Here is a 20,117-nt window from a genome sequence, read left to right as displayed (position 1 = left end):
CCCATCTTCCTGTCTTGTATGATGGGTCTATTGACGTTGTTGCTCACAGATCTATCTGTTGAATGAGTGGTGTAAACATGGGAGTCGGTCGGTTTTGGGAGTCAGCACGGAAAATGCGAGATGTGTAATGTTGAACAGCATATCAACTGATGCATTGGTACTATTTTAAAGGCCTTGTTGGTTTGATTTTGTATGTTTTTAGCAAGAATACGAAGAATGTCTAACCTCGGTGGTTACGGATATGTGAACAGCTCAGATGGGGCTAGTGGGTCGAGGCGATCTCGGCGTGTTGGTCTGACTTTCCTTCTCAACATCTACAAAACAAGAACCCTTGATCATGTCGATCTCCCGCATACTCTGGAAGTGATAATCTATAGTAGCATTGGGTTGAGTTGGGCTGAGACTGGTCCGGAGTATTGCTCTATAGGGTGGAAAACAACCAGGAGCTGAGGATGACGGCAGCAGGCTGACATGAATGGACATTGTCCATATCCCATACCTTAACGCTGCGAAGCACTCACACATGGCTCAGCAACGACGTCCCGTTGGTTTTCCTCAATGTCCCTGAATATACGAGACATCATCAAGGAAAACCTCAACCGGCGGTCAACCGCTCCCCCCCTTAACAACCAAAAAACATCCCCATCCACCCACCCAGTTGATCCACCTCAAACATGCAGCATCTAGCCATGCAAGCGCAAGCATGTCTCATCTTGCACAACATGGCACCCGATAAAAAGCCACAATACGATTGACAGGCTGGTGGGCGTGTGGTGGTGTGGTGCGCACATGGGCCATCCAGCACATCTCGTTGGACAATTCCAATTCTGAGACCCAAGCCTCAGGGACGAAAGGGTCCGTCCGGTTATTGCTCCAATGAGACGAGATAAGACATTCTGAAAATGTCTTGCCTGTCGTGTTACTTGGACTTTTTCGATAGAAAGGACTTCCTGGAATTCCTGTTTTGTCTGCGGTGGAACGCGGTGTATCCTCGGGGGGTATTTTTCTTTCAAAGAAACGAAGCCTGTCCTGGAGGCAGGGCAAAGCCAAGACATCAAGAGTTCCGGATGGCCGATGGGGGGTTGCTCTGCATGTAGGAGTAAGAGGGTGAGAGTGTATGACTAGTAAGAGCCTCAGTGACTACCTGCCGTTGGTGGTAATCCCCCTCCCTCATTGACCAGATATTCGACGGGGTTTGGTTCACTTGAAATCCTTTGGATGATTTCCCAAGGCCTTACCGTGGAAACATGGCACAACATGCTAGCGTAAACATGAAGTGAAATATATATCTTGGCAAGATCTCGATGGCAGGATCAATCAGGTCCAAACAGGTTGATCGGAGGCTTTCGACGGAGGTTCGGACTGGGGCTTGGGCTGACGGCAAAAGCGGACACTGTGCCGCCGCGCATCAACGGTAGATTGTAGATGCAACAGAGAATACTGGGATCCGTGGGCTTGTCTTGCGGCCGGTGGAGAGCACGTTTCCCACGTTGTTGCTTGATTGGCCGTTTCCGACATTTGGGCTGCGAGGCTTTTATAGGGACGAGATGGTCGGGCAAAGTTGCAAGGCGCACGTCCATCCACAGAACCAGAGCACGGCGGGACGTGATAGGCACTGGGTATATCTGACGGATGATGGCCGTTCTGTCAGGCGATTAGCGATATGAGACCTATGTTATTATCTCCGTGTATCGGCTCGGCTGGGTGTAAGATGCTGTGGGTTGCTATGGGAGGGTAGCACAGGATGATAAGTGATATGCGAGGTCGGTGATTGTGAGGCCGCCCGGGCCGTGAGGTTCAGCATTATCTGAGGGGATCTGCGAGTTGCTGAAATCTTGGTCCCAGATTCGATTGCGTAACAGCTGCCAATGAATTGCAATGTTTTGAACAGTGTTGCAAAGTCGTGACTAGGAAGCGGTGTAGTAGAGGGCAGAGTGTGTGTAAGTGATTGGATGGTGAAGAGGGGTTGCAAGGGAACAGCTGTCAGTATCTCTACACGTGTGTTTATTGTAGAAGAATGAGCCCCAGCCAGATGCACCGCTGCGATGGGTTCGGGACTGCCTTGTGAGCAACTGCTAGGTAGGCTAGATGCGGGCCAAGCAGGCACCGCGTGGGTTGGTTGCGGACCCGAAGAGCTGCATGAGGCCATTCTCGAAGGAGCAAGAAGCTTTGGACGTTTTGGGGGTGCTACAACGACGTCAGAGAAAGAGACCATTCTCAGGAAGTACCTACATCGACTCCGTAAAGTAGCCCTGGAGGTGTTATAAATGATGGAGGAATGGAGGATAGGCATCCCAGGCGAATACAAATATCCTATAACAAAGAGCGTCCTGAAAACGTGCTGTGGTGGTGCTGGCTGCTGGCTGCTGGCTGGGTGCTGCCGAGTTCGGGCCTTCAGGGCGATGCCTGCTATGGAGATGGGCCCAGGGCGCTAGCGGTGGAATTGGATCCGCCACAGACAAATAGCCACTTTTCCCGCCTTTGCGTCAGAGGCCTGCACAGGATACATCATTTGAAAGTTCTCTCTTTTTTTGATTCTGTCCAAAATACATGCCGCCAGGTACCTTCTGCACTCCCCCACAGCCGTTTACGACTTTGCCTGTTTCTCAGCACACAGTGCCAGCGTTTTACTGTCCGCACTCCACTACCAATTGACCAGGCAGGGGGTCAGCCCAGCCCAGCCCAGCCCAGCGGAGTAGCGTAAGGTCTCCCGAAAACCACCAAACCTTTCCCGTCCCTGACCACACAGAGAAATCAACCACGACCTGGACGGACAGACCATTTTTCCCTCCCACCTTTTTTTTCCCTTCCCCCACCACCACCGCCAGATGTTCACCTCATGTCCAACTCGCCCTGTCCACCCGAAAATGCCGCACCCGCTGCTCTGGTGAGCCCCGAAAGGGCTACCGGTACCTGTTCTTCTTCCTCTTCTTCATCACCACCAGCTCCTCCTCCCCCTCCTCCCCCACCGCCCGCCATCCCTCCTGCTCCCCCTCTCCCTCCCGCCTTGTCGTCTGCGCCTCACCCCGGCCCCGACTCTATTAATACCGACGCACCCCCTCCTCCACCTGCACCCGGTCCGGCCCTCGGTTCTCCTCCCGCAACACAAGAAGAAGCAACATCCTCGACGGTACCACCACCACCAGCGACACCAGCACCGCAGCACGGCACCACCCATGCAGATCAGATTAAATATGCCCGGGGTCCTGCCGTTCTACAGAGACCACAGGGCCCCTCCCTGCTGACCCAAGCCCTCGCGACAGCCCGTGGCATCCCTCGACATTCCTCATCTTCCCATATAGATTCCTCCACCGCCGCCAGCCAGTCCGCTGTCGACTCCTCACACCATCCTCCCTCGAACCGTGACGTCAAACCTCGAGATCCCCGTCATGGCCCGCCGCATCACGGAGAAGGTGATATTCTAGCGCAGCGAGTCTCTCCCCGAAAGCCGACCATGCCTTCATTGACCTCTGTGGCCACCACGGTGGCGCCACCTGCTTTTGGCAGGCTGGACATTGATCTCGGCGAGGTCAACTCAATGCTCAACGGCCACCGCGAGTTTCTGGCCAAGACCAAAGATCGAGAGGGGGACTTCAAGAATCGCCTTGGCAATCGGGCCAACACCTTTGCTGCCGATACACCCAGCGGCCATGCCCTTTTCACCGACTCACCTACCGCCATGTACGATGGACATGCCGACGAGAACACTGCAATCGAAGAGCGGCCCGTCCTCAGGACTTGGAAGACGGAGCACAGGGTGTCTTTGGGGCCCGAAAAGGCCTGGTCTATCGGAACGGGAGAGATTGACAGTGACGGGGACAGCGGTCAGGTTGAAAAGTCTATTACCCAGGCCTTGGCCGGACATGAGCCGAATGCGCGCAGTCGGAAAGCCAGTCACAGCCTGCGATTCTTCAAAGAAGGTCTCCCAGAAGAGAAAGTGAAACGGAAAGAGACCCGGCCTTCCACCCATCGAGAGAAGACAGGGGATATCGCCCACGAAGGTGAAGGACTACTCAAAGAAGGCGATGTCAACAAAACCAAGACTCGTGATCTTGATGACAAGACTCCCACGGCCAAAGGGCCACCGCGGGCCAAGACGACCCCGGCCGGACTGCGCACGCCTGACGCAGTTGGGACAATCGAAGAAGCCCCGGAAGATTATTTTGTTTCCAAGCACATGGAAACCTCACTTCACGCCAGCCCTGTGAAGCCAGCAAAGTCGCCTTGCAAGCTTGCTGCCCATGACCAACAACATGTGGAGCCGACTGAGCCATGTTCTGGCGGGTTGGAACTGCGTCGGGAGTCGGATGCCAGCACCGGAGGCGGGGATAGTGCGGTTGATGAGGGCGACGAGTCGGGAGAGGAAAAGATCTCGTCGGCAGTGTTCGTCCCGCATCAAGCGCCCCCCGAACAGCCAACAGAGCACGGCCCAGTGCCTGGTGCGCCCCCTAGGAGTGTGCCGGCACGAACCCAGTCTCGACATGACGATTTTCATCCGTGGCTTGTCAAAGCTGACGAGCCAGAGTTTGACGAACACGGGAAGCCAATAGACAGAAAACTCAAGTCTGAACCTACCCAAAGCTCTAGTGTAGCACCTGAACTAGACATCACTCAACCTGCCGGCCCGGCGGCTGCTGTTGAAAGCAGAGATGTATCTGTCAAGCCATCCCGTCCAGTCTCCCAGTATCATGAAGAAGCCGTCCATGACCATCAGCTGGAGCCCACGCAGCCACTAGAGGCCATTGAGCTGATTCCATACAAGCATCAAGTTGGCGGCCATACCACTCTGTGGAGGTTCTCCAAGCGAGCTGTCTGTAAGCAGCTGAACAACAGAGAAAATGAGTTTTACGAAAAGATTGAGCACTACCATCGCGATCTTCTTGCCTTCCTCCCGAGGTATGTTTATTCTATCCAAGGCATCCAGGATTTTTGCTAACAAATGGGCTTAGATATATTGGGGTGTTGAATGTCACATTTCAGAAACAGTCTCGTCGCAAGTCAACCATGAAAAGAGATGATCATGCAGTGGACCGTCATCGCCCAGATGGCGACTCGAAGGCGAACGGGACAAGCCGGACTTCTCACGAAGCTGACCCCCCCACTGATCGCCCCAGAATGATCAGCCAATCACTGCAGAACAACCAAGGCCAGATTCCTACAGTTACGTTTGTTGACAATCAGCATATTCTGCCTCGAAGTCTCCTCCAGCCCTCGTTGCCGAGTCCGCCAAGCCTGGGCGGAAGATTTAGGAGTTCGTCGGCATCAACACTTCCGCACAGCGAGACAGCGCCGCAAGATGTACCCGTGACACCCACCAAGACTGCGCTGACGCGCCCCAGTCTTTCCGACCGGCATGCCAACAGCTGGGGCGCCACCACGGTGAACAAGAGACTCCGGAATGAGGTCTTCAATGATGCCTTCCTCAAGCAGCCGATTGCGATTCATCGGCACCGCAAGGGACACCAGCGTCCAATGCCGAGGCGTACCCTTCAGCAGTCACTTCGCCCGACCGGATCAGATCCGAGTCTAGCAGAGTCTCACGAGAAGAGGGCCCAGGCAGCCAGAGAGGCTGCTGAGCGTACACTGAGTGCAAGCTCCTTGGCGCAGACACAGAGTGATCTCGGTCACATTGACGCATTCTGCGACGCAGAGGGCGAGGAGGACGAGAGTGCACCCAAGGATGTCACGGGAACTAGTGCTCCAGAGCCTGAAATCTTCGGAGGATCGTCGCCCGCAGCTCTTAAGAAGAAGCGCCGGTACTCTGGGACGGGCCTGCGTCGAAAGCCGGACGATGTCCGCGACGATCGTGGCAACCTGAAGTATTTCGAAGAGGCGGACGAGGTTGTCTACAAGGGTACCCGTGACGAGATTGTGCCCAACCCCAAGACTCCCGTGAAAGCGAATGCTCCCACCCCCCCAGCAGAACAACCAGTTGAGGCGACCATCAATGGGGGTGGTGAAGTTCAGCATCCCAATGCCTTTGTCTCGGCCATCACCTCGGCTGCCACTTCGGCGCTCCCAAGTCCAACTTCCGAGTTCAAGAAGATTCCCCGGCCTATCAACCCTAAGGAGGCTCAAACGCAGAGCGACTCCCGCGTCGAGTACTTTTTGCTCCTGGAGGACTTGACGGCAGGCATGAAGAGGCCTTGCATCATGGATCTGAAGATGGGCACCCGGCAGTATGGCGTGGATGCGAACCCCAAGAAGCAGCAATCGCAGAAAGGCAAGTGTGCCAAGACCACATCTCGCGAACTGGGCGTCAGGGTCTGCGGGCTTCAGGTGTGGGACGTTCAGACGCAGAGCTATGTTTTTAGGGACAAGTACTACGGCCGGACTCTGAAGAAGGGAGGAGAGTTCCAGGGTGCACTGACACGGTTTTTGTATGACGGTGTTGACCCGGCCAGTATTCTTCGACATATTCCCACTGTTCTCCGGAAGCTGGATGAGCTGGAGGTGATCGTGGGCAGGTTGAAGGGGTACCGGTTCTACGCGGCGAGTCTGCTCATGTTTTACGACGGTGACACTTCGGCGGACGCCAGCAATGGCTACGAAACCGCAGCCATCGACGACTCGACAACTGATTTCGCGACGGACACGGAGGAGGCCCCGAGGAGACAGAAGAAGAGCAAGCGGGATATTGATTTCAAGATTGCCGACTTTGCCAACTGCATCACGCCGTATGATCCGATGGAGGACAAGGCCTGCCCACCGAGGCACCCCGGAGAGCCAGACAGAGGGTTCATGCGGGGTTTGCACAGCTTGAGGATGTACTTCCTCAAGATTCAGCGAGACACGAGGGCCCAGATGGGGTTGGTGTCGTCAGGAAATGGGGAAGCGATGGGATATCCGGAGGATTACGATGATGAGGGGTCCGTTAGTGAGTAAGAGCGAAGTGACGTGGGGGAAGAATAACAAAGCCCGTACATGGCGGAGTATACCACAACCTGTTTTTGAGTTGTACGTTTTAAGAGTGGCAAGGGAAGGCCTTTTCATTGTGGCAAGGCAAATCAAGGCAGGGAAGAGGGGAGGGAGTATACGGCGTTGTATGTTACCATACCCTGCATTGTTTGGCGTTTTTATTTTTATGTTTGTCTCTCTGTAACTGAAATTCTCAACTTGGATTTGGTTTTTTTTTTTTTTTTTTTTTTTTTTTTTTTTTTTTTTTTTTTTTTAATGTTCACAGCGCAAGAATATTGTGATGGCGCTGGGTTTCTTTGAGGTGGTGGTCTCGAGATATGTGTTTGATTGTGATGATATTTCTGTTTATTTACTGCTCCGGCTGGGTTTGGTGTCTCTGTCTTTTGTTCTGTCTGGTTTGATGAATTATGCAACGGCCGGTTTTTGCTTTCGTAGATAGAGAGATGTAGTAGTGTAGACCAAAAAAAAAGATACAACATCTGTAGTAAATTATTCGCTGGTGTTCTTTCTTAAACACTCCTTCTCTCCCACACACACACACACACACACTCTCTCTCTCTCTCTCTCTCTCTCTCTCTCTCTATCCCTCACAACTTGGCCTTCTCCTTGATAGACCCCAACTTCCCCTCGGCCTCCTCCTTCCGCTTATCCTCCCCCTCAATCATCAACCTGTCCTTCTCCTCCTCTTTGTCGTACCCCGCCTGCATCAAAAACCCAACCGACTCCCTGTACATCTCGGCCTTTAGCAACCCATAAATCCCCGTCTTGGCCTTGTTGGTCAGCTTCCTCTCCTTTATCAACTCCAGCGCCTGATCCAACCCGCCCGTTCTGTCCACCAACCCTGCCTTGACCCCCTCTTCCCCGGAGAAACGTTTCGCCTCAAGAACCAAATCCCTATAGGTCGCAGGAGGGAGCTTAAGTCTGAAGATAGAGGACATGGCAGCCTTGAGCGGAACCCCAAACTCCAACTCATTCACACACGCGAACCCTTTGGCGGGATTCATGACCCGATAGTCGTTGTGCATAGCCAGCATTAGCCCTCCAGCGAAGGCGTGGCCCGGGAGGAGGGCGATGGTGGGCATGGGGTAGGTGAGGTACCGGTTGAAAAGTCTGTACAGCACCCCGGGCAGGAACCCTTGTGTTCCAAGCGCGTGCTCGAGGTCGAGGCCGTTGGAGAAGAACTTGGGGAGGCCGGAAGTTGTGATGACGACGCCGGGGGTGTAACCACCGAATTCGATCAGGTCTAACGCGTCGAGGATGGCGGTGCAGGAGGCGGTGGTGAGGCGGTTGTCTGGGGGGGAGGTGATGGTTAAGAGGTACACTGCCGGGGCGGGGAGGGTGACGGTGACGGTCCCGCCGGGGTGTTGGTTTAGAGGGGGGATGGGGATTGCGAAGAGGGTTTTGCCTGGGGTGGCCATTTTATCGGTTGGTTATGGTGGTGGTTGATGAGAATGAGGGTGAGAAGGAGAATAGAAAGTCAAAAAGTGAAACTGAGAGACTGAGAAAACAAAAGTGTTAGTGATAAAACGCATCAGGATACCATGTTCCGCCGGTGTCCTCTTGATCAACCAAGTTGCTTACCTCGGCTTGATTTGCACACACCAGACACAACACCTACAATCGCACAAATATCACAAGTTTGAAAAGCTTCCACAATACAACATTAAAAAAAGGAAAGACCGAAACTCGAGTCGGTCCCCGCGAATCCCATTCCCATCCCTCACTCCAAAAAACAAGCCGGATCCTATCGCGCGGGACCCGGCTGGCTGGGCTGGCTGGCTTGGTGGCGGCAACGCGGCCGAGAGGCATGTGATCCGCACCCTGACTAAGACAATCATCAAGGTCCGCAACTACATCAATGGCAATCATTTATCCGCTATTAGAAAATGCATCATCAATACAAATCCTATCCATTAGCGATACCCTCTTTCATCCTGGTCATAACAATATTATCATTGAATAAAAAACGCGCCCCCATACCCCCCCCCCCTTGATCCGTCCACCCAAAACACCACCAATGTTGTATAACTGTATTTGAAACCCACGTGGATTAGGAGCACCGACAAAAAACAAAAGAAAGTCTAGTAGGTATCCCATCAAAACCGCTCCCCACTGCTACTACTTCGTCCCCATCCACCTCCTCCAGTGTATCCCTGCCGCCCATCATAACTCCCCCGCCCCTACACGGCTGAGTATCCACCCCTGCTGCCACTGCTTTGTATCGTGTTAAGAACTCTCCGCATCCAGTCCTTGAGCAGGTACGGGATATCCCTGAGCGTGTCACCATGGGGAAGCAAATCCCACCCCCGAGCGCCATACCGGTTGTAGTTGAGCCACGAGCCAAAGATGAGGTACGTTGCGATGCCGAGAAAAACCCTGTTCAATCCCATGTTAGCAAACCCATTCATCACGACCCCCCAAATGAAGCAAAAGATACTCACAAAACCACAAACCAAGTAAAAAACCCCCAATGCGCACTCTCTCCCCCACCTTTCTCCGGCTCCTTCCCCTTCTCCGGCTCATCCCCCACAGCCTTCTCACAAACAAACTTGGTATACCACGTCAAAGCCAACGTATCAACCTCCCCATCACTCTTATACCCCTCCCAAACCAGCGCCGCCCCCTCCTTCTTGAGCTGATGCTCCGGCGTGCTGAACCCATCATCCCCCTCATCTTCCGCCCTCCTCCTCTTGTTCACCCTCTCATACTCAACCAACTTCTTACTATCCCACTCCTCCTCATCCCCTTTGAGACCCGAACACCTAAACTCCACCACCGTCTGCTGCTGTCTCCCAAGATACTTCCCCCCCTTGAGGATAAGTCTCAGCCCCTCCTTTTTCTTATCCTCATCACCCTTCCCCTTTGCCTCCTCAGCAGGTAACCTCTTAGCCTCCCACTCAAACCCACCATCCTTCTTCTCCACCACAATAGGCACAAAGTGATCCACCGTCGCCTTGTCCGTTTTCGGGTCCCACTTGTGCTTGATCGCGCATACTAATTCTCAGTCAGCCCCTTGTCCGTTTTACCAGACGTCGTGCAAAACTCACCCCTCGTCCCCTCAGGACACCTCTCCCCCTCCCCCCCAGTCTTTGATGTCAACCCCCCACACAAATCAATCGTGTACGTCGTGTTGTGGTAACTCGGCGCAAGAAACTCGCTCGTGACGACCGTATGCGGCCCCGAAAGCTCCTTGAAGTTGTAGGTGTGCCCGTCGACGGGGAGCTTCTCGCAGTTGAACTTTGCGGCGGCGGGGGCGGGGGATGCTGTTATCATCACTGCCATCGAGGACGACAGCAGCGGGAGCCATGATGTTGATCTCATCTTTGTGTGTGTGTGTGTTGATGCGATCGTTGTGTTCCGGCTCGCTTGGTTGGTTGGTCGCAACGGCAGCTAGAAGAATGATACGAAAATAGCAAAAAGCCTTAGTGCTGATAAATAACTTGAAGAAGAAAAAAAGGTCCGGTGAGTGAGAGAAGAAGTGGGCGTGAAACAGGGAAATGATGTTCGCAACAGCAAGGAGCTTTCTTGTTGAAGCTAAAATAAAAAAGCGAACAACAGTAGATCCACGCCTCTCTTTCTGCAGCTGCTGCTCACAACGACGGGAAGAGAGAGAGAAAGGCACCAGAACTATTCCGTCATAGCACACACCCCGAAACACGACGCCTTTTGGTCCGTGCGTCCTGAACCCAAACCAACCGCACATTAATCAGCCACTCACTCGTGACCTATCACGTGTAACCTTTAACCTCACCACAATCTAAGTCACGACACTGGAAACTCACAAATCACATCTACCACAGGCATTAGATTCATCTTGTAAATACATAGTATGCCCCAAATTGACACACAACCCCTTCCTTCCCTACCTTATCCCTTTCCCCACCCTCTTTCCCATTTCCAATCCAACAGTACAAAATACACAAGTAGTAGTAGTAGTAGTAGTAGGAGTAGTAGGAGTAGTAGGAGTAGTAGTAGCAGCAATGAACATTTCTGACAACCCCATTCCCATCCCCTTCATCACCATCCGCTGGCCAAGCAAAACCAAACCCACTAACCCCCTTCCTTCTTCGCTTTTTTCATTCATCGCTCTTTAGTTACTAAAAAAAAAAAAAAAAAGGGGGGAAGGGGTGTAAAACAAACCAAAAATGTCCCAATTGATAAACCCAGGGTATATAGTCTTAGCCGTTTCCCAGAATATGGGAAGCCTGGCTGTGAAAAAAAAAAAAATAAGAAGCAACGGAATGATAAAAGAAACGATAAAAAAGCCAGAGAGCCAAATTCCTAGCTTTCTGGAACCAACCAACCACACCGTGTAAACACCGCCTGCCTTGTCCCCGCAAAACTCCAAATGAAAAACAACCACCCCCCCCCCTTCTTTTTTGAGTATGATTTGATATAAGTATGTTCCCCAAACCTGAGACCCCCTTAACAGCAACATACCTCCATATTCACAGCCCGTTACATCCCCTGCATCATCCCCTGCATTGCCGCCGCCTGAGCCCGCTGTGCCTGCATCTGCATATTCCTCTGCGCATACGTTCTCGTCACAAGACCAACCGCCTGCTGTTGACACTGCGCCTTGAATTGCGCCAGCTCTTCCTGTGGGATTGCTTGCGCATTTCCACCATAACGTTGAGCGAGCTCGGGCAGTCTCTTGGTAAATAGAGCGTTCGAGTGGTTGGTAATCTGGCTCTGAACCTGGGGTTGCTGAAGCAGAGCGTGCATTTGCATCTGCTGGGGCGTTGGCTGCTGCTGCTGCTGCTGCTGCTGCTGCTGCTGTTGCTGGGCCCTCTGCTGGGCCTGCAATTGTTGTTGCTGTTGGATCTGTTGCTGTAACTGAATTTGTTGCATTTGAGCCACCTGCTGTGGCGTCATGCCGTTCATCGCCATCATGTTAGGGTTCTGTTGTTGGGCTGCCGCCATTGACTGAGCCATGAGCATCTGGCGCTGTTGGGGTGTCATCTGCATTCCTGCTTGTTGCTGCATGTTGTTCAACTGCTGCGCATAGTTGGCTGCCAGAGCTTGGTTGCCCTGTGTCATCATTTGACCACGCTGCTGCTGTTGCTGAAGCATAAGCTGCCGCTGTAGCATCGCCTGTTGTTGCTGGAACTGCATTTGATTCAAAGGCACGGCACTCCCGCTTTGCATCCCCATTTGCTGCCGCTGTTGCATCATTCGCTGCTGAGCCGCAATCTGCTGAGCTGTGGACTGGATGTTGACATTTGGCATACCCGCCATGCCTTGGGCGTTCATCAACATCGCTTGTCCCATGGCCTGAGGAGTCAAGACACCGGGTGGTGGGCTTGCTTGGGACATCCTTGGCGTCGGCACCGCCATGGGTCGCGTCATTGGTGTTGCTTGGGCCATATTGGGAGTTGCAGAATGCATCCTAGGGGTACCGGCAGCATGGCTCTGCTGGCTTCCACGTGCCGACATGCTGGGAGCCATGGGAGCAGCCATTGGGTGGTTTTGCACCACAGATGAAGGTCGGGGTGGGCTTGCAGCTTGGCCCATGCTGGAGTTGGAATGCTGCATGGGAACACCTTGAACCATGGGCGACGATGCCGCTTGGGGAGTATTCTGGCGGATGATAGGGGACGAGGCTTGTGGCTGTGAGACTTGGGTAAAGCGCACCTGGGCCTGGGGTGCCATGCTGACGGGCATGCCGTTGCCCATGCCGCCGGCCATCGGACTGTGCTGAGCATTGGGAGTGCCCATATTTTGCATTCCCTGGTTCTGCTGCGCCTGTTGTTGAGCCGCCTGCTGCGCCTGGGCTTGTTGAGCTTGCTGCTGAGCCAGAGCCTGGGCTTGCTGAGCCCTGGCTTGTTGTTGAGCCTGTTGTTGAGCCTGTTGTTGAGCCTGCTGCTGAGCCTGAGCCAGCTGCTGAGCTGCTTGAGCCGCTTGTTGAGCCTGGGCTTGGGCTTGGGCTTGTTGCATTCGCCTCTGTGCCTCTTGTTTTTGCAGCATTGCCGCCTGCTCTTTTCTTCTCCTCTCCTCGGCTTGTTGAGCCTGTTGGGCTTGCTGCGCTTGTTGAGCGTGCAAAACAGCAGCTTGTTGCTCCTGCTGCTGCTTGGCCAGCTGGAGCTTGCGTTCGTTTTCGGCCTGCTTGAGCTTTTCTGCCTCCTTCTTGGCCGCATGTTCCTTCTGGATGTTCTCAATGACCTTGAAGCGTTCAAATCTAGGCTCCCACGTGGAAGCTGCCGCTTGGCCATCCCCATCTGCACCGCTGCCCCCCGTTTGAGCACCGCCCAGTTTGGAAGACGCACGCTCATCGAGAATGAGCATGTAGCGCTCTTGCTGAGCCGCTGCTGCTTCGTCGGCCGCCATCTCCGCCACGGTTCTTTTGCGAGTCTTGGGCTCTGGTGGTTTGTGCGAGTGGTCGGGGTGCGCGAGCTGCTCGAGCTTGGTTATTGTTTCCTCGGCATTCTTTGTAGGCTCGAGGTCCAAGGGCGCCGTTGTTGCCAAGAGAATCTGCGATTCGGCAACGTAGATGTTGCTCGAGTCCAGTTCCATTTTCTCTCGTTTCTGTTTCTTGGCCGGAGGGGGCATGCTACCAGCCATAGGGGTAGGGGGCACAGCTCCGTGAGGTGTCGGAGGAACAGCTCCATCAGCGCGTGACTCTGAAGCTCCTCGGGGGGTGCTAGCCTTAATCATAAGATCTGTATGCAAACTATGCTGTGTTGGGTGCAGCACAACCGTGATGATCTTGGGCTTTGCTGGTCCTTTGCTCTTCTGATCTATGGGCGCACTCGGGGCCGGCATGTTTTCCTTATCTTTTTCTTCGGCCGTTTTTCGTTCGCTGTCCGAGTCGCTGGCCGGCACAGCCGCCCCGCTCGCCTTGAGGTTCTCTTCTGGGTAAGGGACATACGAGGATGGCGTGAGACACTGGTTGTAGTTGTGAATCGAGAAGGGTGTCGGCATCGACTTGGAGTTCGAGGGAGCAGAGGTCGGCCGAGCAACGTCTTTGACCTGCTGGGTGGCTGTCTTGTGATCATGTACCTGCACAATTAAGCATCCTTCATAGAAAGGAACCCCCGCCTCGGTCAGGTAGCCCAGCAGCTCGTTGGGGACAGTGCGTTCCCGAACGTGGTCGAGGAAGATCTTCATGGGCGATTTGTATGGAAACATGCCCTCTTGTTGATCAAATCGCCAATGCGTTTGAAATAGATGCACGATGAGGGAGGGCGGGTTCCCGGCATATTTTTTCAAAATGTACTCGTCAGTTACCACTGCAGTTCAAGTTAGCATATACGGCAACATCAAGGAGCGCATGCAGCGCGCCATGCATACCGTATGGTGGTGGTTCCGTCAGGGTAGGGGATATCGCAGAGTCCGGGACGAGGCTGGCCGATCTAAGGCCTGCACTCCTCTGGCCCCTACCCAGTATTTGTGCTGAGGCTTCTCGCCGTGCCCGGTTTGGGGGTCGGGCTGATGATGGGGTGGTGCCGTTAGCGGTTGGGGGAATCGAGGGTTGGCGGACGGCCGAGGGGGCTCGCTTGGCTGATATGGATGGTGACGGCGAGGAGCGTGATGTGGTCACGGCGCCGTTTGTTTGTATGCCCGGAGGTATGGGGCGTTTCGCCTTGGTCGCGACCGACACTGCCGAAGCAGCGGCGACAGTGGGCGCCATTTGGATGGGTGAGCTGCTGCCCGCAGGCAGCGGCGTGAGGGAGGGAGACCCGTCGCTTAGAGGTTGCTCCCCTGCTCGAATCGCATCGGGAGGGCTGGCGAGAGAGAAAAAAATATGTTAGAGCGCCGAGGACGGTCGAGTGTCGATGGGAGCAATTGAGACTGATGCTTGAATCGATGGGGCGGGCGCGATAGCGATGGCCGATGGGGTTGGAAGTGGGCGGTGGTGGTGGATGATGATGATGCGCCGCGGTCCAGGGTCAGGTCGCGGCCAGCGGAGCGTGATTCGGCTCTGGAATGAGTTCCAGGTCTGGTCCAGTGTTTTCCGCTGTTGGGGCGGGCGTCAATGGCGGTCGTTCGACGTGGTTTGCAGCAGAAGTCGATAATGCGTCGTGATACCGGTTCTTCCAGCGACTCGGCGGCCGACTGCATGTACTGATATTCTTGCGATGCCGAAACTTGATGCTCGTCGTTCTGGCGGATGCGCCTAGGGTCGATCAGTGGACGATGGCCTGTCTCTTTGTGGGGTGTTTTCTTTGGCGAATCAATCCCTGTTTGGACGGGTGGTGGCTTCAACGCTGCTTGGCACTGAGCCGCATCACGTGACCCCAGTATAATGCAGTATCCTTCCATCTTTTGTTTTATAGATACTACCACTACTACTACTACTAATACTAGATAGGCTGTGACACCAGCATCTTATGTAAATCGTGCTTACAGAGGTATATATGACACGCTTGCTCATGCAACATGTCTACAAGAAATCAAAAAATCCAATCCATCATCATCAACTCAGAGCAGTCATGTCCATCACTCGGGCCTGTTTTACTCCTTACCCAGCACTCTGCGAGCCCAGTCGTCTTGCACCTTTTGGGCATCGACCACGATGACACCGCGTCCTCTGCCCACCCGGTCTTCCCGGTGCCACCAGATCTCTTCCGCTTTTCCGGGCTTCTCCGCCTCTGACTCGCTATCAGCGAGACCTCCGTGGCCGCTTTCCGCTCCCACCACCAGAATAATGTCATGACGGAGCCAGGTCTGAAGGTTGGTGACAATGCTGCCGTTCTCGCCGCCGAGAGACTCCTGGAGGTAGATGATCTCGGGCTGAATGTGGCGCAAAATGTGCGAGTGGCCATTAAGGGTGGTAAAGGTCAGAATCATGCTGTCTTTTTCAACAAGCGCTTGAGCCTGGGCGTAAATAGCGTTGTAGGCCGGATCAGATGTGGATGGGCCGATTCTATACGCAAGTTAGTTACAGAACCTGTGGAATTCTCCACCGGATAGTTGAAACGTACGCAGGGCTCTTGGCCTCATCGCCGGGAGTCTGGGCTTGAGCGGGGTCGATGTTGGAGAAAGACGAGCTCAAAGAAGGCGGGGGACGGTTGCTAGGCGATTCGCGTGTGGTCTCCTTGAGATTGGGGGCATAGATGAGAACATAGAGCTTGTGCTTGGAGGTGTCAATTGACCGAGGAATGTGAGACAGAATAGACTATTGCGGATTAGCATGGATATTCTCTCGGGAGCTTAAGGGTACACCGAAGGGGCGGCACGCACAGCATGTTCGTGATACCCATCCGCATCCACATCGTCGATATGATTATCAGCCGAGATAACAATGGCAACCTTCTTACGGCGCTTGTTGGTATCCTTGGCCTGTGAGGTTGATGGGACAACCCTTTCCTTCTTGGCCTCGATCTCCTCGGACCAGGTCTCGTGGTCTGCATATGCGGTCTTGTCCTCTTCCCTGATAGCAGCCAAAGCACTTCCAACAGCTGCGCCAGCCGCACTCAGCCCTCCAGTAACAGTCCTCCTGGCGGTATCGAAGAATTGTGAAGGGCTCGGCGTCCGGCGCAACGCAGCCCAGCCCAGGGTGGATGATTCCACCTGCGAGGCTGCAGCAGCGACACCAGGACCGCCCGAGCGAGTCTGGGTCCCGCCAGCAGCACCATCCCGGGACGCGCCGTAGGCGGGGTTGTCACCATACTCGCCTTCATCGTAGTCGAGATCCTGGTAGGCGGAACCGGTCTCTGCTTCCTCCTGATCTTCCTCCTTCCGCTGGCTCCAAACCCAGGCGACAACGCCCACTGTCGCAACCGTGACGGTCACGGCGAGCGGGACCCAATGGTTCCAGACGCCGCGGCGGCGGGACGACTCATAGGGCGGCGACATTGGTGATGTTGCGATCGATCATCTCGTTCCGGGCGGGTTGCGGCTTGCTCTCGTCGGTTTACTCGGGGAGGTCGTCAAGAGATGTTGAAAACTATGTGGCTGGTGATGGGGAGGGACACTATAGTCTAAGCAGGTGGTAGCATGTGGACATGGACATGGACATGTGGAGATGGCGCGGTCAATGAGAAGGCTGGGGAGGGATGGCACGGTTTGTTTGATGCCGGCGCCCCCAGCGCGGTTGCGGCCCCAGTTTCCTCTTGTTGCACACCAAAGCCGAGCTCCAATTTTCGGATAGACCAAACCGAGGCAGGTGGTTGGCCCGGAGAGAAATAACAAAGGAGAGCTGAAGCTGACGCCAAGAAACACGGTGTGGTCCGTGTTCTTGTCAGAATACGTCACTTTTCAACAGCCCAAGTTTGACAAAAGCATCAGTCTGGCCTCAGGAACTAGGACAATCACAACTGCTAACATTGTCGATTGCATTCTGCGATCTCAAAGAGGTTGTCTAGTACTCTAGCCTAGAGCCCAATATCATTCCTCAATCTACACGTATCCAATATGCAATGCCGAAGCCACAAACCCTAACCCTGTTATGTCAAGGAGGGGCATTCACACATGAATGGAGGGGCCTTTTGAGGGCAAACCTTCCTTTGCGGCTGGCTTCTGGTGACTCAGATTTTCACTTACAGTAACAAAAGCCAGAGGAAAAGTCAGCTCCATCAACCCAGTCATTGATTCAGATTTCCAGTTGGACAGAGGTCTAGATTTACCATACAGGGCAGCCCGTCACAAAAAATCAACCCCACCTCAGATTTCCTTGAGCAGTCACCTTCATCAAACAGTTACTCGTCTAAGAGACTTGCTGCCATGCCCCACGCAGTCACTATCGCGACCCCTGGGTTGCAGGCCCTCATCTTGTGCGGCCCAGGAAGCTCATTCCCAACGTTCACAGCAAACCCTGATGAGAACCCAAAGGCTCTGTTTCCCATTGCCAATCGGCCTATGGTCTGGTACCCGCTTGAATTTTGTTACCGAGCTGGCATCACAAGTGAGACCTCACAACCAATCTCAACACCTTATTGTTCTTAACATGTATTGCAGACATCACACTCATCTGCCCCCCATCAGCCAAGGAAGCCATTGACAGTGCGCTCAAGACAAATCCATTCTTGACTGGCTTGCCACTCCCACGCCCTGATCTCATTGCACCAGAGGACTTAGATCAAAACACGGGCACTGCCGAGATTCTCAGACTTCCAGAGCTACAGTCACTCGTAACTTCCGACTTCTTGGTCCTCCCTTGCGATCTGGTATGCGAGTTGGGTCCAGAGAAGCTCTTACAAGCATGGATGGTCAAGTCTGCCAGCTTAGGAGATGTGCTGGGCGAGTCTCGCGCATCCCAGGGAAAGCACAGCGGCGGTCTGTCCGTCTACTACCAAACAAAATCAGAGACACCCATCAAGGGTGAGGAAACCGAGTTTATTGCGACAGTACCACTGCCCTCATCCTCAGTGCTGCCTGCGAGCGGCTCTCTCTTCCCTCACCTGTCCAAGCTGGTATGCTCGATGCCCACAGATACTCTGAAGGACACCCTGGAGGACAAGAAGGGCTTCCCTTCCCGCCACGACCTCGTCGAACAGCACCCCAAGATCAAAATGCATACCACCCACCGCGACGCCCATATTTACATCTTCCCTCAATGGGTGATGAAGTTCGTCAAGGAAAATGACCGACTCGAAACCATTGGCGAAGATGTCATCGGCTGGTGGGCCAAAGCCAACTGGCAAAAGGGCCTGTCTTCCAAGCTTGGATTTGACGAGTTTCTCGCCCTACCAGTGGACGATTCGTCTTCCCAACACGGCGGCACCAACAGTCCCCGTGGTGAAACCACCACCACCAACACCACCAGTCTCGAGACTGCCACTCAAAAGCTCAGCCTGAACTCTACCCCAGCTGAGGAACCTAACCAGGTGGTCACCTTCAAGACCCCCAAGGTGGAAGAGCCTAATCCCATGGAGTCTGCTTCCAAATCGGTAGAGGTACCACCATTGCTCGCCTACATCCACCCTACCTCTACCGGCACCCCAGCCAAACCAACACCCATCATCCGCCGCGTCGACACGGCCCAACTGCTACTGCAAATCTCCCTCCAACTGGCCAAGCTGCCTTCCCTAGAGGAGATCCACGACACCACCAACCCACCCAGTCCCTACTGCCACGCCCGCAAGGTCGCCTACCCAGAGGGTGTCAAGCTTAGAACCACCATCTCCAAGTCTGACTCTCTCGTCGCCGACAACGTGACCGTGTCAGAGAAGACTTCCATCAAGGAGTCCGTCATTGGGGCCAACTGCCAGATCGGCGAGGGCGCCAAGCTGCAGGGTTGCCTGCTGATGGATGGTGTGGTGGTTGGGAAGAACTGCAAGTTGACCAAGTGCATCATTGGGAGGAGGGCTGAGTTGGGCGAGGGGTGCTCGCTGACTGGTTGTGAGGTGCAGGAGAATCTGCTGGTGGAGGCCAAGACGGAGGCGAAGGAGGAGAAGTTCATGAGCTCGAGCGGGCTGGAGGCTACGAAGGAGGAGCTGGATGATGCTTATGATGAGGGGGATGATGACGAGGAGGGGGGTGTTGATGGGGAGGGGAGCGGGAGTGATGAGGAGTAGGTTGTTGTTCAAGGGCAAAGGAAGAATGGGGGTCTGTCTCTGAAGGATATATTGACATGGTTTTAAAAGCATCCAATTGTCTCTCAGTTGCCTGATATGCTGTGAGAAGTGAATAGCAGGCTCGCTCGTCGGTATATAAAGGCTACCTATATATATATGGATGACGTACCGACATGTGTTAGATTCGTGGTGTGTAAATACTATTCTTGTCAACAGTCCTGTCATGCTTTCCTACCTTGCTACTCTATTTAGGTAGACACGGAACCTTTTGAGGTCAACTGGTGGAGCAAAGCAATCTCACATGTTTTCCTTTTCATCCCAACTTTCGTTATTTTATCCTATCCTTTTCTCGAGCCAAATTTCGGTGTTACATCTTTCTCGGATAATAGGCGCCCTCGATTATTCCCCCACACTCACAAAGGCAACTGTTGTAGTCGTATTATGATGCTGTAACTATTTACATTACCACACACGTAGACAGCTCTGTAAGCTGGTATTAACAGCTAAGAGTTGGCCATTTTTAAACTAGGAAACAGGCCTCTTCGCTACCTTGGGTATCTTTTAAAACCGATGAACTTATCCTCCAAGACCTATTACCTATCTTTCAAAGACACCATCAACCATCTTTCCATCTTTACAAGAGTTTCAATCATCTCTACCATATACAATTCAACATGCTATCTCCGTCAAGTTCCTTTACATTCACCAGTTATTTCATCCCTCAGCATATTCACCCCCTTA

At 53.7% G+C, this 20,117-nt stretch overlaps 6 protein-coding genes across 6 annotated transcripts; 2 read left to right on the top strand and 4 right to left on the bottom strand.

Annotated features, from left to right (window-relative positions):
• The first annotated feature begins 2,514 nt into the window (after positions 1–2,514).
• KCS1 (inositol polyphosphate kinase kcs1) lies at positions 2,515–6,986 on the top strand. Its single transcript, XM_062914310.1, has 2 exons — positions 2,515–4,896; positions 4,950–6,986. Exons 1-2 carry the CDS (start codon positions 2,840–2,842, stop codon positions 6,883–6,885), a joined length of 3,993 nt encoding a protein of 1,330 aa, XP_062762538.1. The 5' UTR covers positions 2,515–2,839; the 3' UTR covers positions 6,886–6,986.
• A 519-nt stretch (positions 6,987–7,505) lies between these two features.
• QC763_604650 (uncharacterized protein) lies at positions 7,506–8,336 on the bottom strand (the record flags this gene model as incomplete). The annotated part of the gene is made up of 1 exon (XM_062914309.1): positions 7,506–8,336. One exon carries the CDS (start codon positions 8,334–8,336, stop codon positions 7,506–7,508), a length of 831 nt encoding a protein of 276 aa, XP_062762537.1.
• Positions 8,337–8,897: 561 nt separating this feature from the next.
• On the bottom strand, positions 8,898–10,532 carry ATG27 (type II membrane protein). Its single transcript, XM_062914308.1, has 3 exons — positions 9,966–10,532; positions 9,360–9,912; positions 8,898–9,294 (listed from the first exon to the last, which is right to left on the bottom strand). The coding sequence occupies exons 1-3, from the start codon at positions 10,237–10,239 to the stop codon at positions 9,099–9,101; spliced, it is 1,023 nt and encodes a 340-aa protein (XP_062762536.1). The 5' UTR covers positions 10,240–10,532; the 3' UTR covers positions 8,898–9,098.
• Positions 10,533–10,840: 308 nt separating this feature from the next.
• Positions 10,841–15,083, bottom strand: QC763_604630 (uncharacterized protein). Its single transcript, XM_062914307.1, has 2 exons — positions 14,209–15,083; positions 10,841–14,147 (listed from the first exon to the last, which is right to left on the bottom strand). The coding sequence occupies exons 1-2, from the start codon at positions 14,546–14,548 to the stop codon at positions 11,377–11,379; spliced, it is 3,111 nt and encodes a 1,036-aa protein (XP_062762535.1). The 5' UTR covers positions 14,549–15,083; the 3' UTR covers positions 10,841–11,376.
• A 30-nt stretch (positions 15,084–15,113) lies between these two features.
• On the bottom strand, positions 15,114–17,194 carry QC763_604620 (uncharacterized protein). Its single transcript, XM_062914306.1, has 3 exons — positions 16,102–17,194; positions 15,843–16,036; positions 15,114–15,784 (listed from the first exon to the last, which is right to left on the bottom strand). Exons 1-3 carry the CDS (start codon positions 16,714–16,716, stop codon positions 15,373–15,375), a joined length of 1,221 nt encoding a protein of 406 aa, XP_062762534.1. The 5' UTR covers positions 16,717–17,194; the 3' UTR covers positions 15,114–15,372.
• Positions 16,151–19,692, top strand: GCD1 (Translation initiation factor eIF-2B subunit gamma). The gene is made up of 2 exons (XM_062914305.1): positions 16,151–17,764; positions 17,818–19,692. Exons 1-2 carry the CDS (start codon positions 17,584–17,586, stop codon positions 19,374–19,376), a joined length of 1,740 nt encoding a protein of 579 aa, XP_062762533.1. The 5' UTR covers positions 16,151–17,583; the 3' UTR covers positions 19,377–19,692.
• Positions 19,693–20,117: the final 425 nt, after the last annotated feature.

This window comes from Podospora pseudopauciseta, chromosome 6, assembly GCF_035222475.1.
Source record: "Podospora pseudopauciseta strain CBS 411.78 chromosome 6, whole genome shotgun sequence".
Lineage (NCBI taxonomy): Eukaryota > Fungi > Ascomycota > Sordariomycetes > Sordariales > Podosporaceae > Podospora > Podospora pseudopauciseta.
Note: the sequence above shows the minus strand (reverse complement) of the source record. Positions and strands in the feature narration are given on the sequence as shown.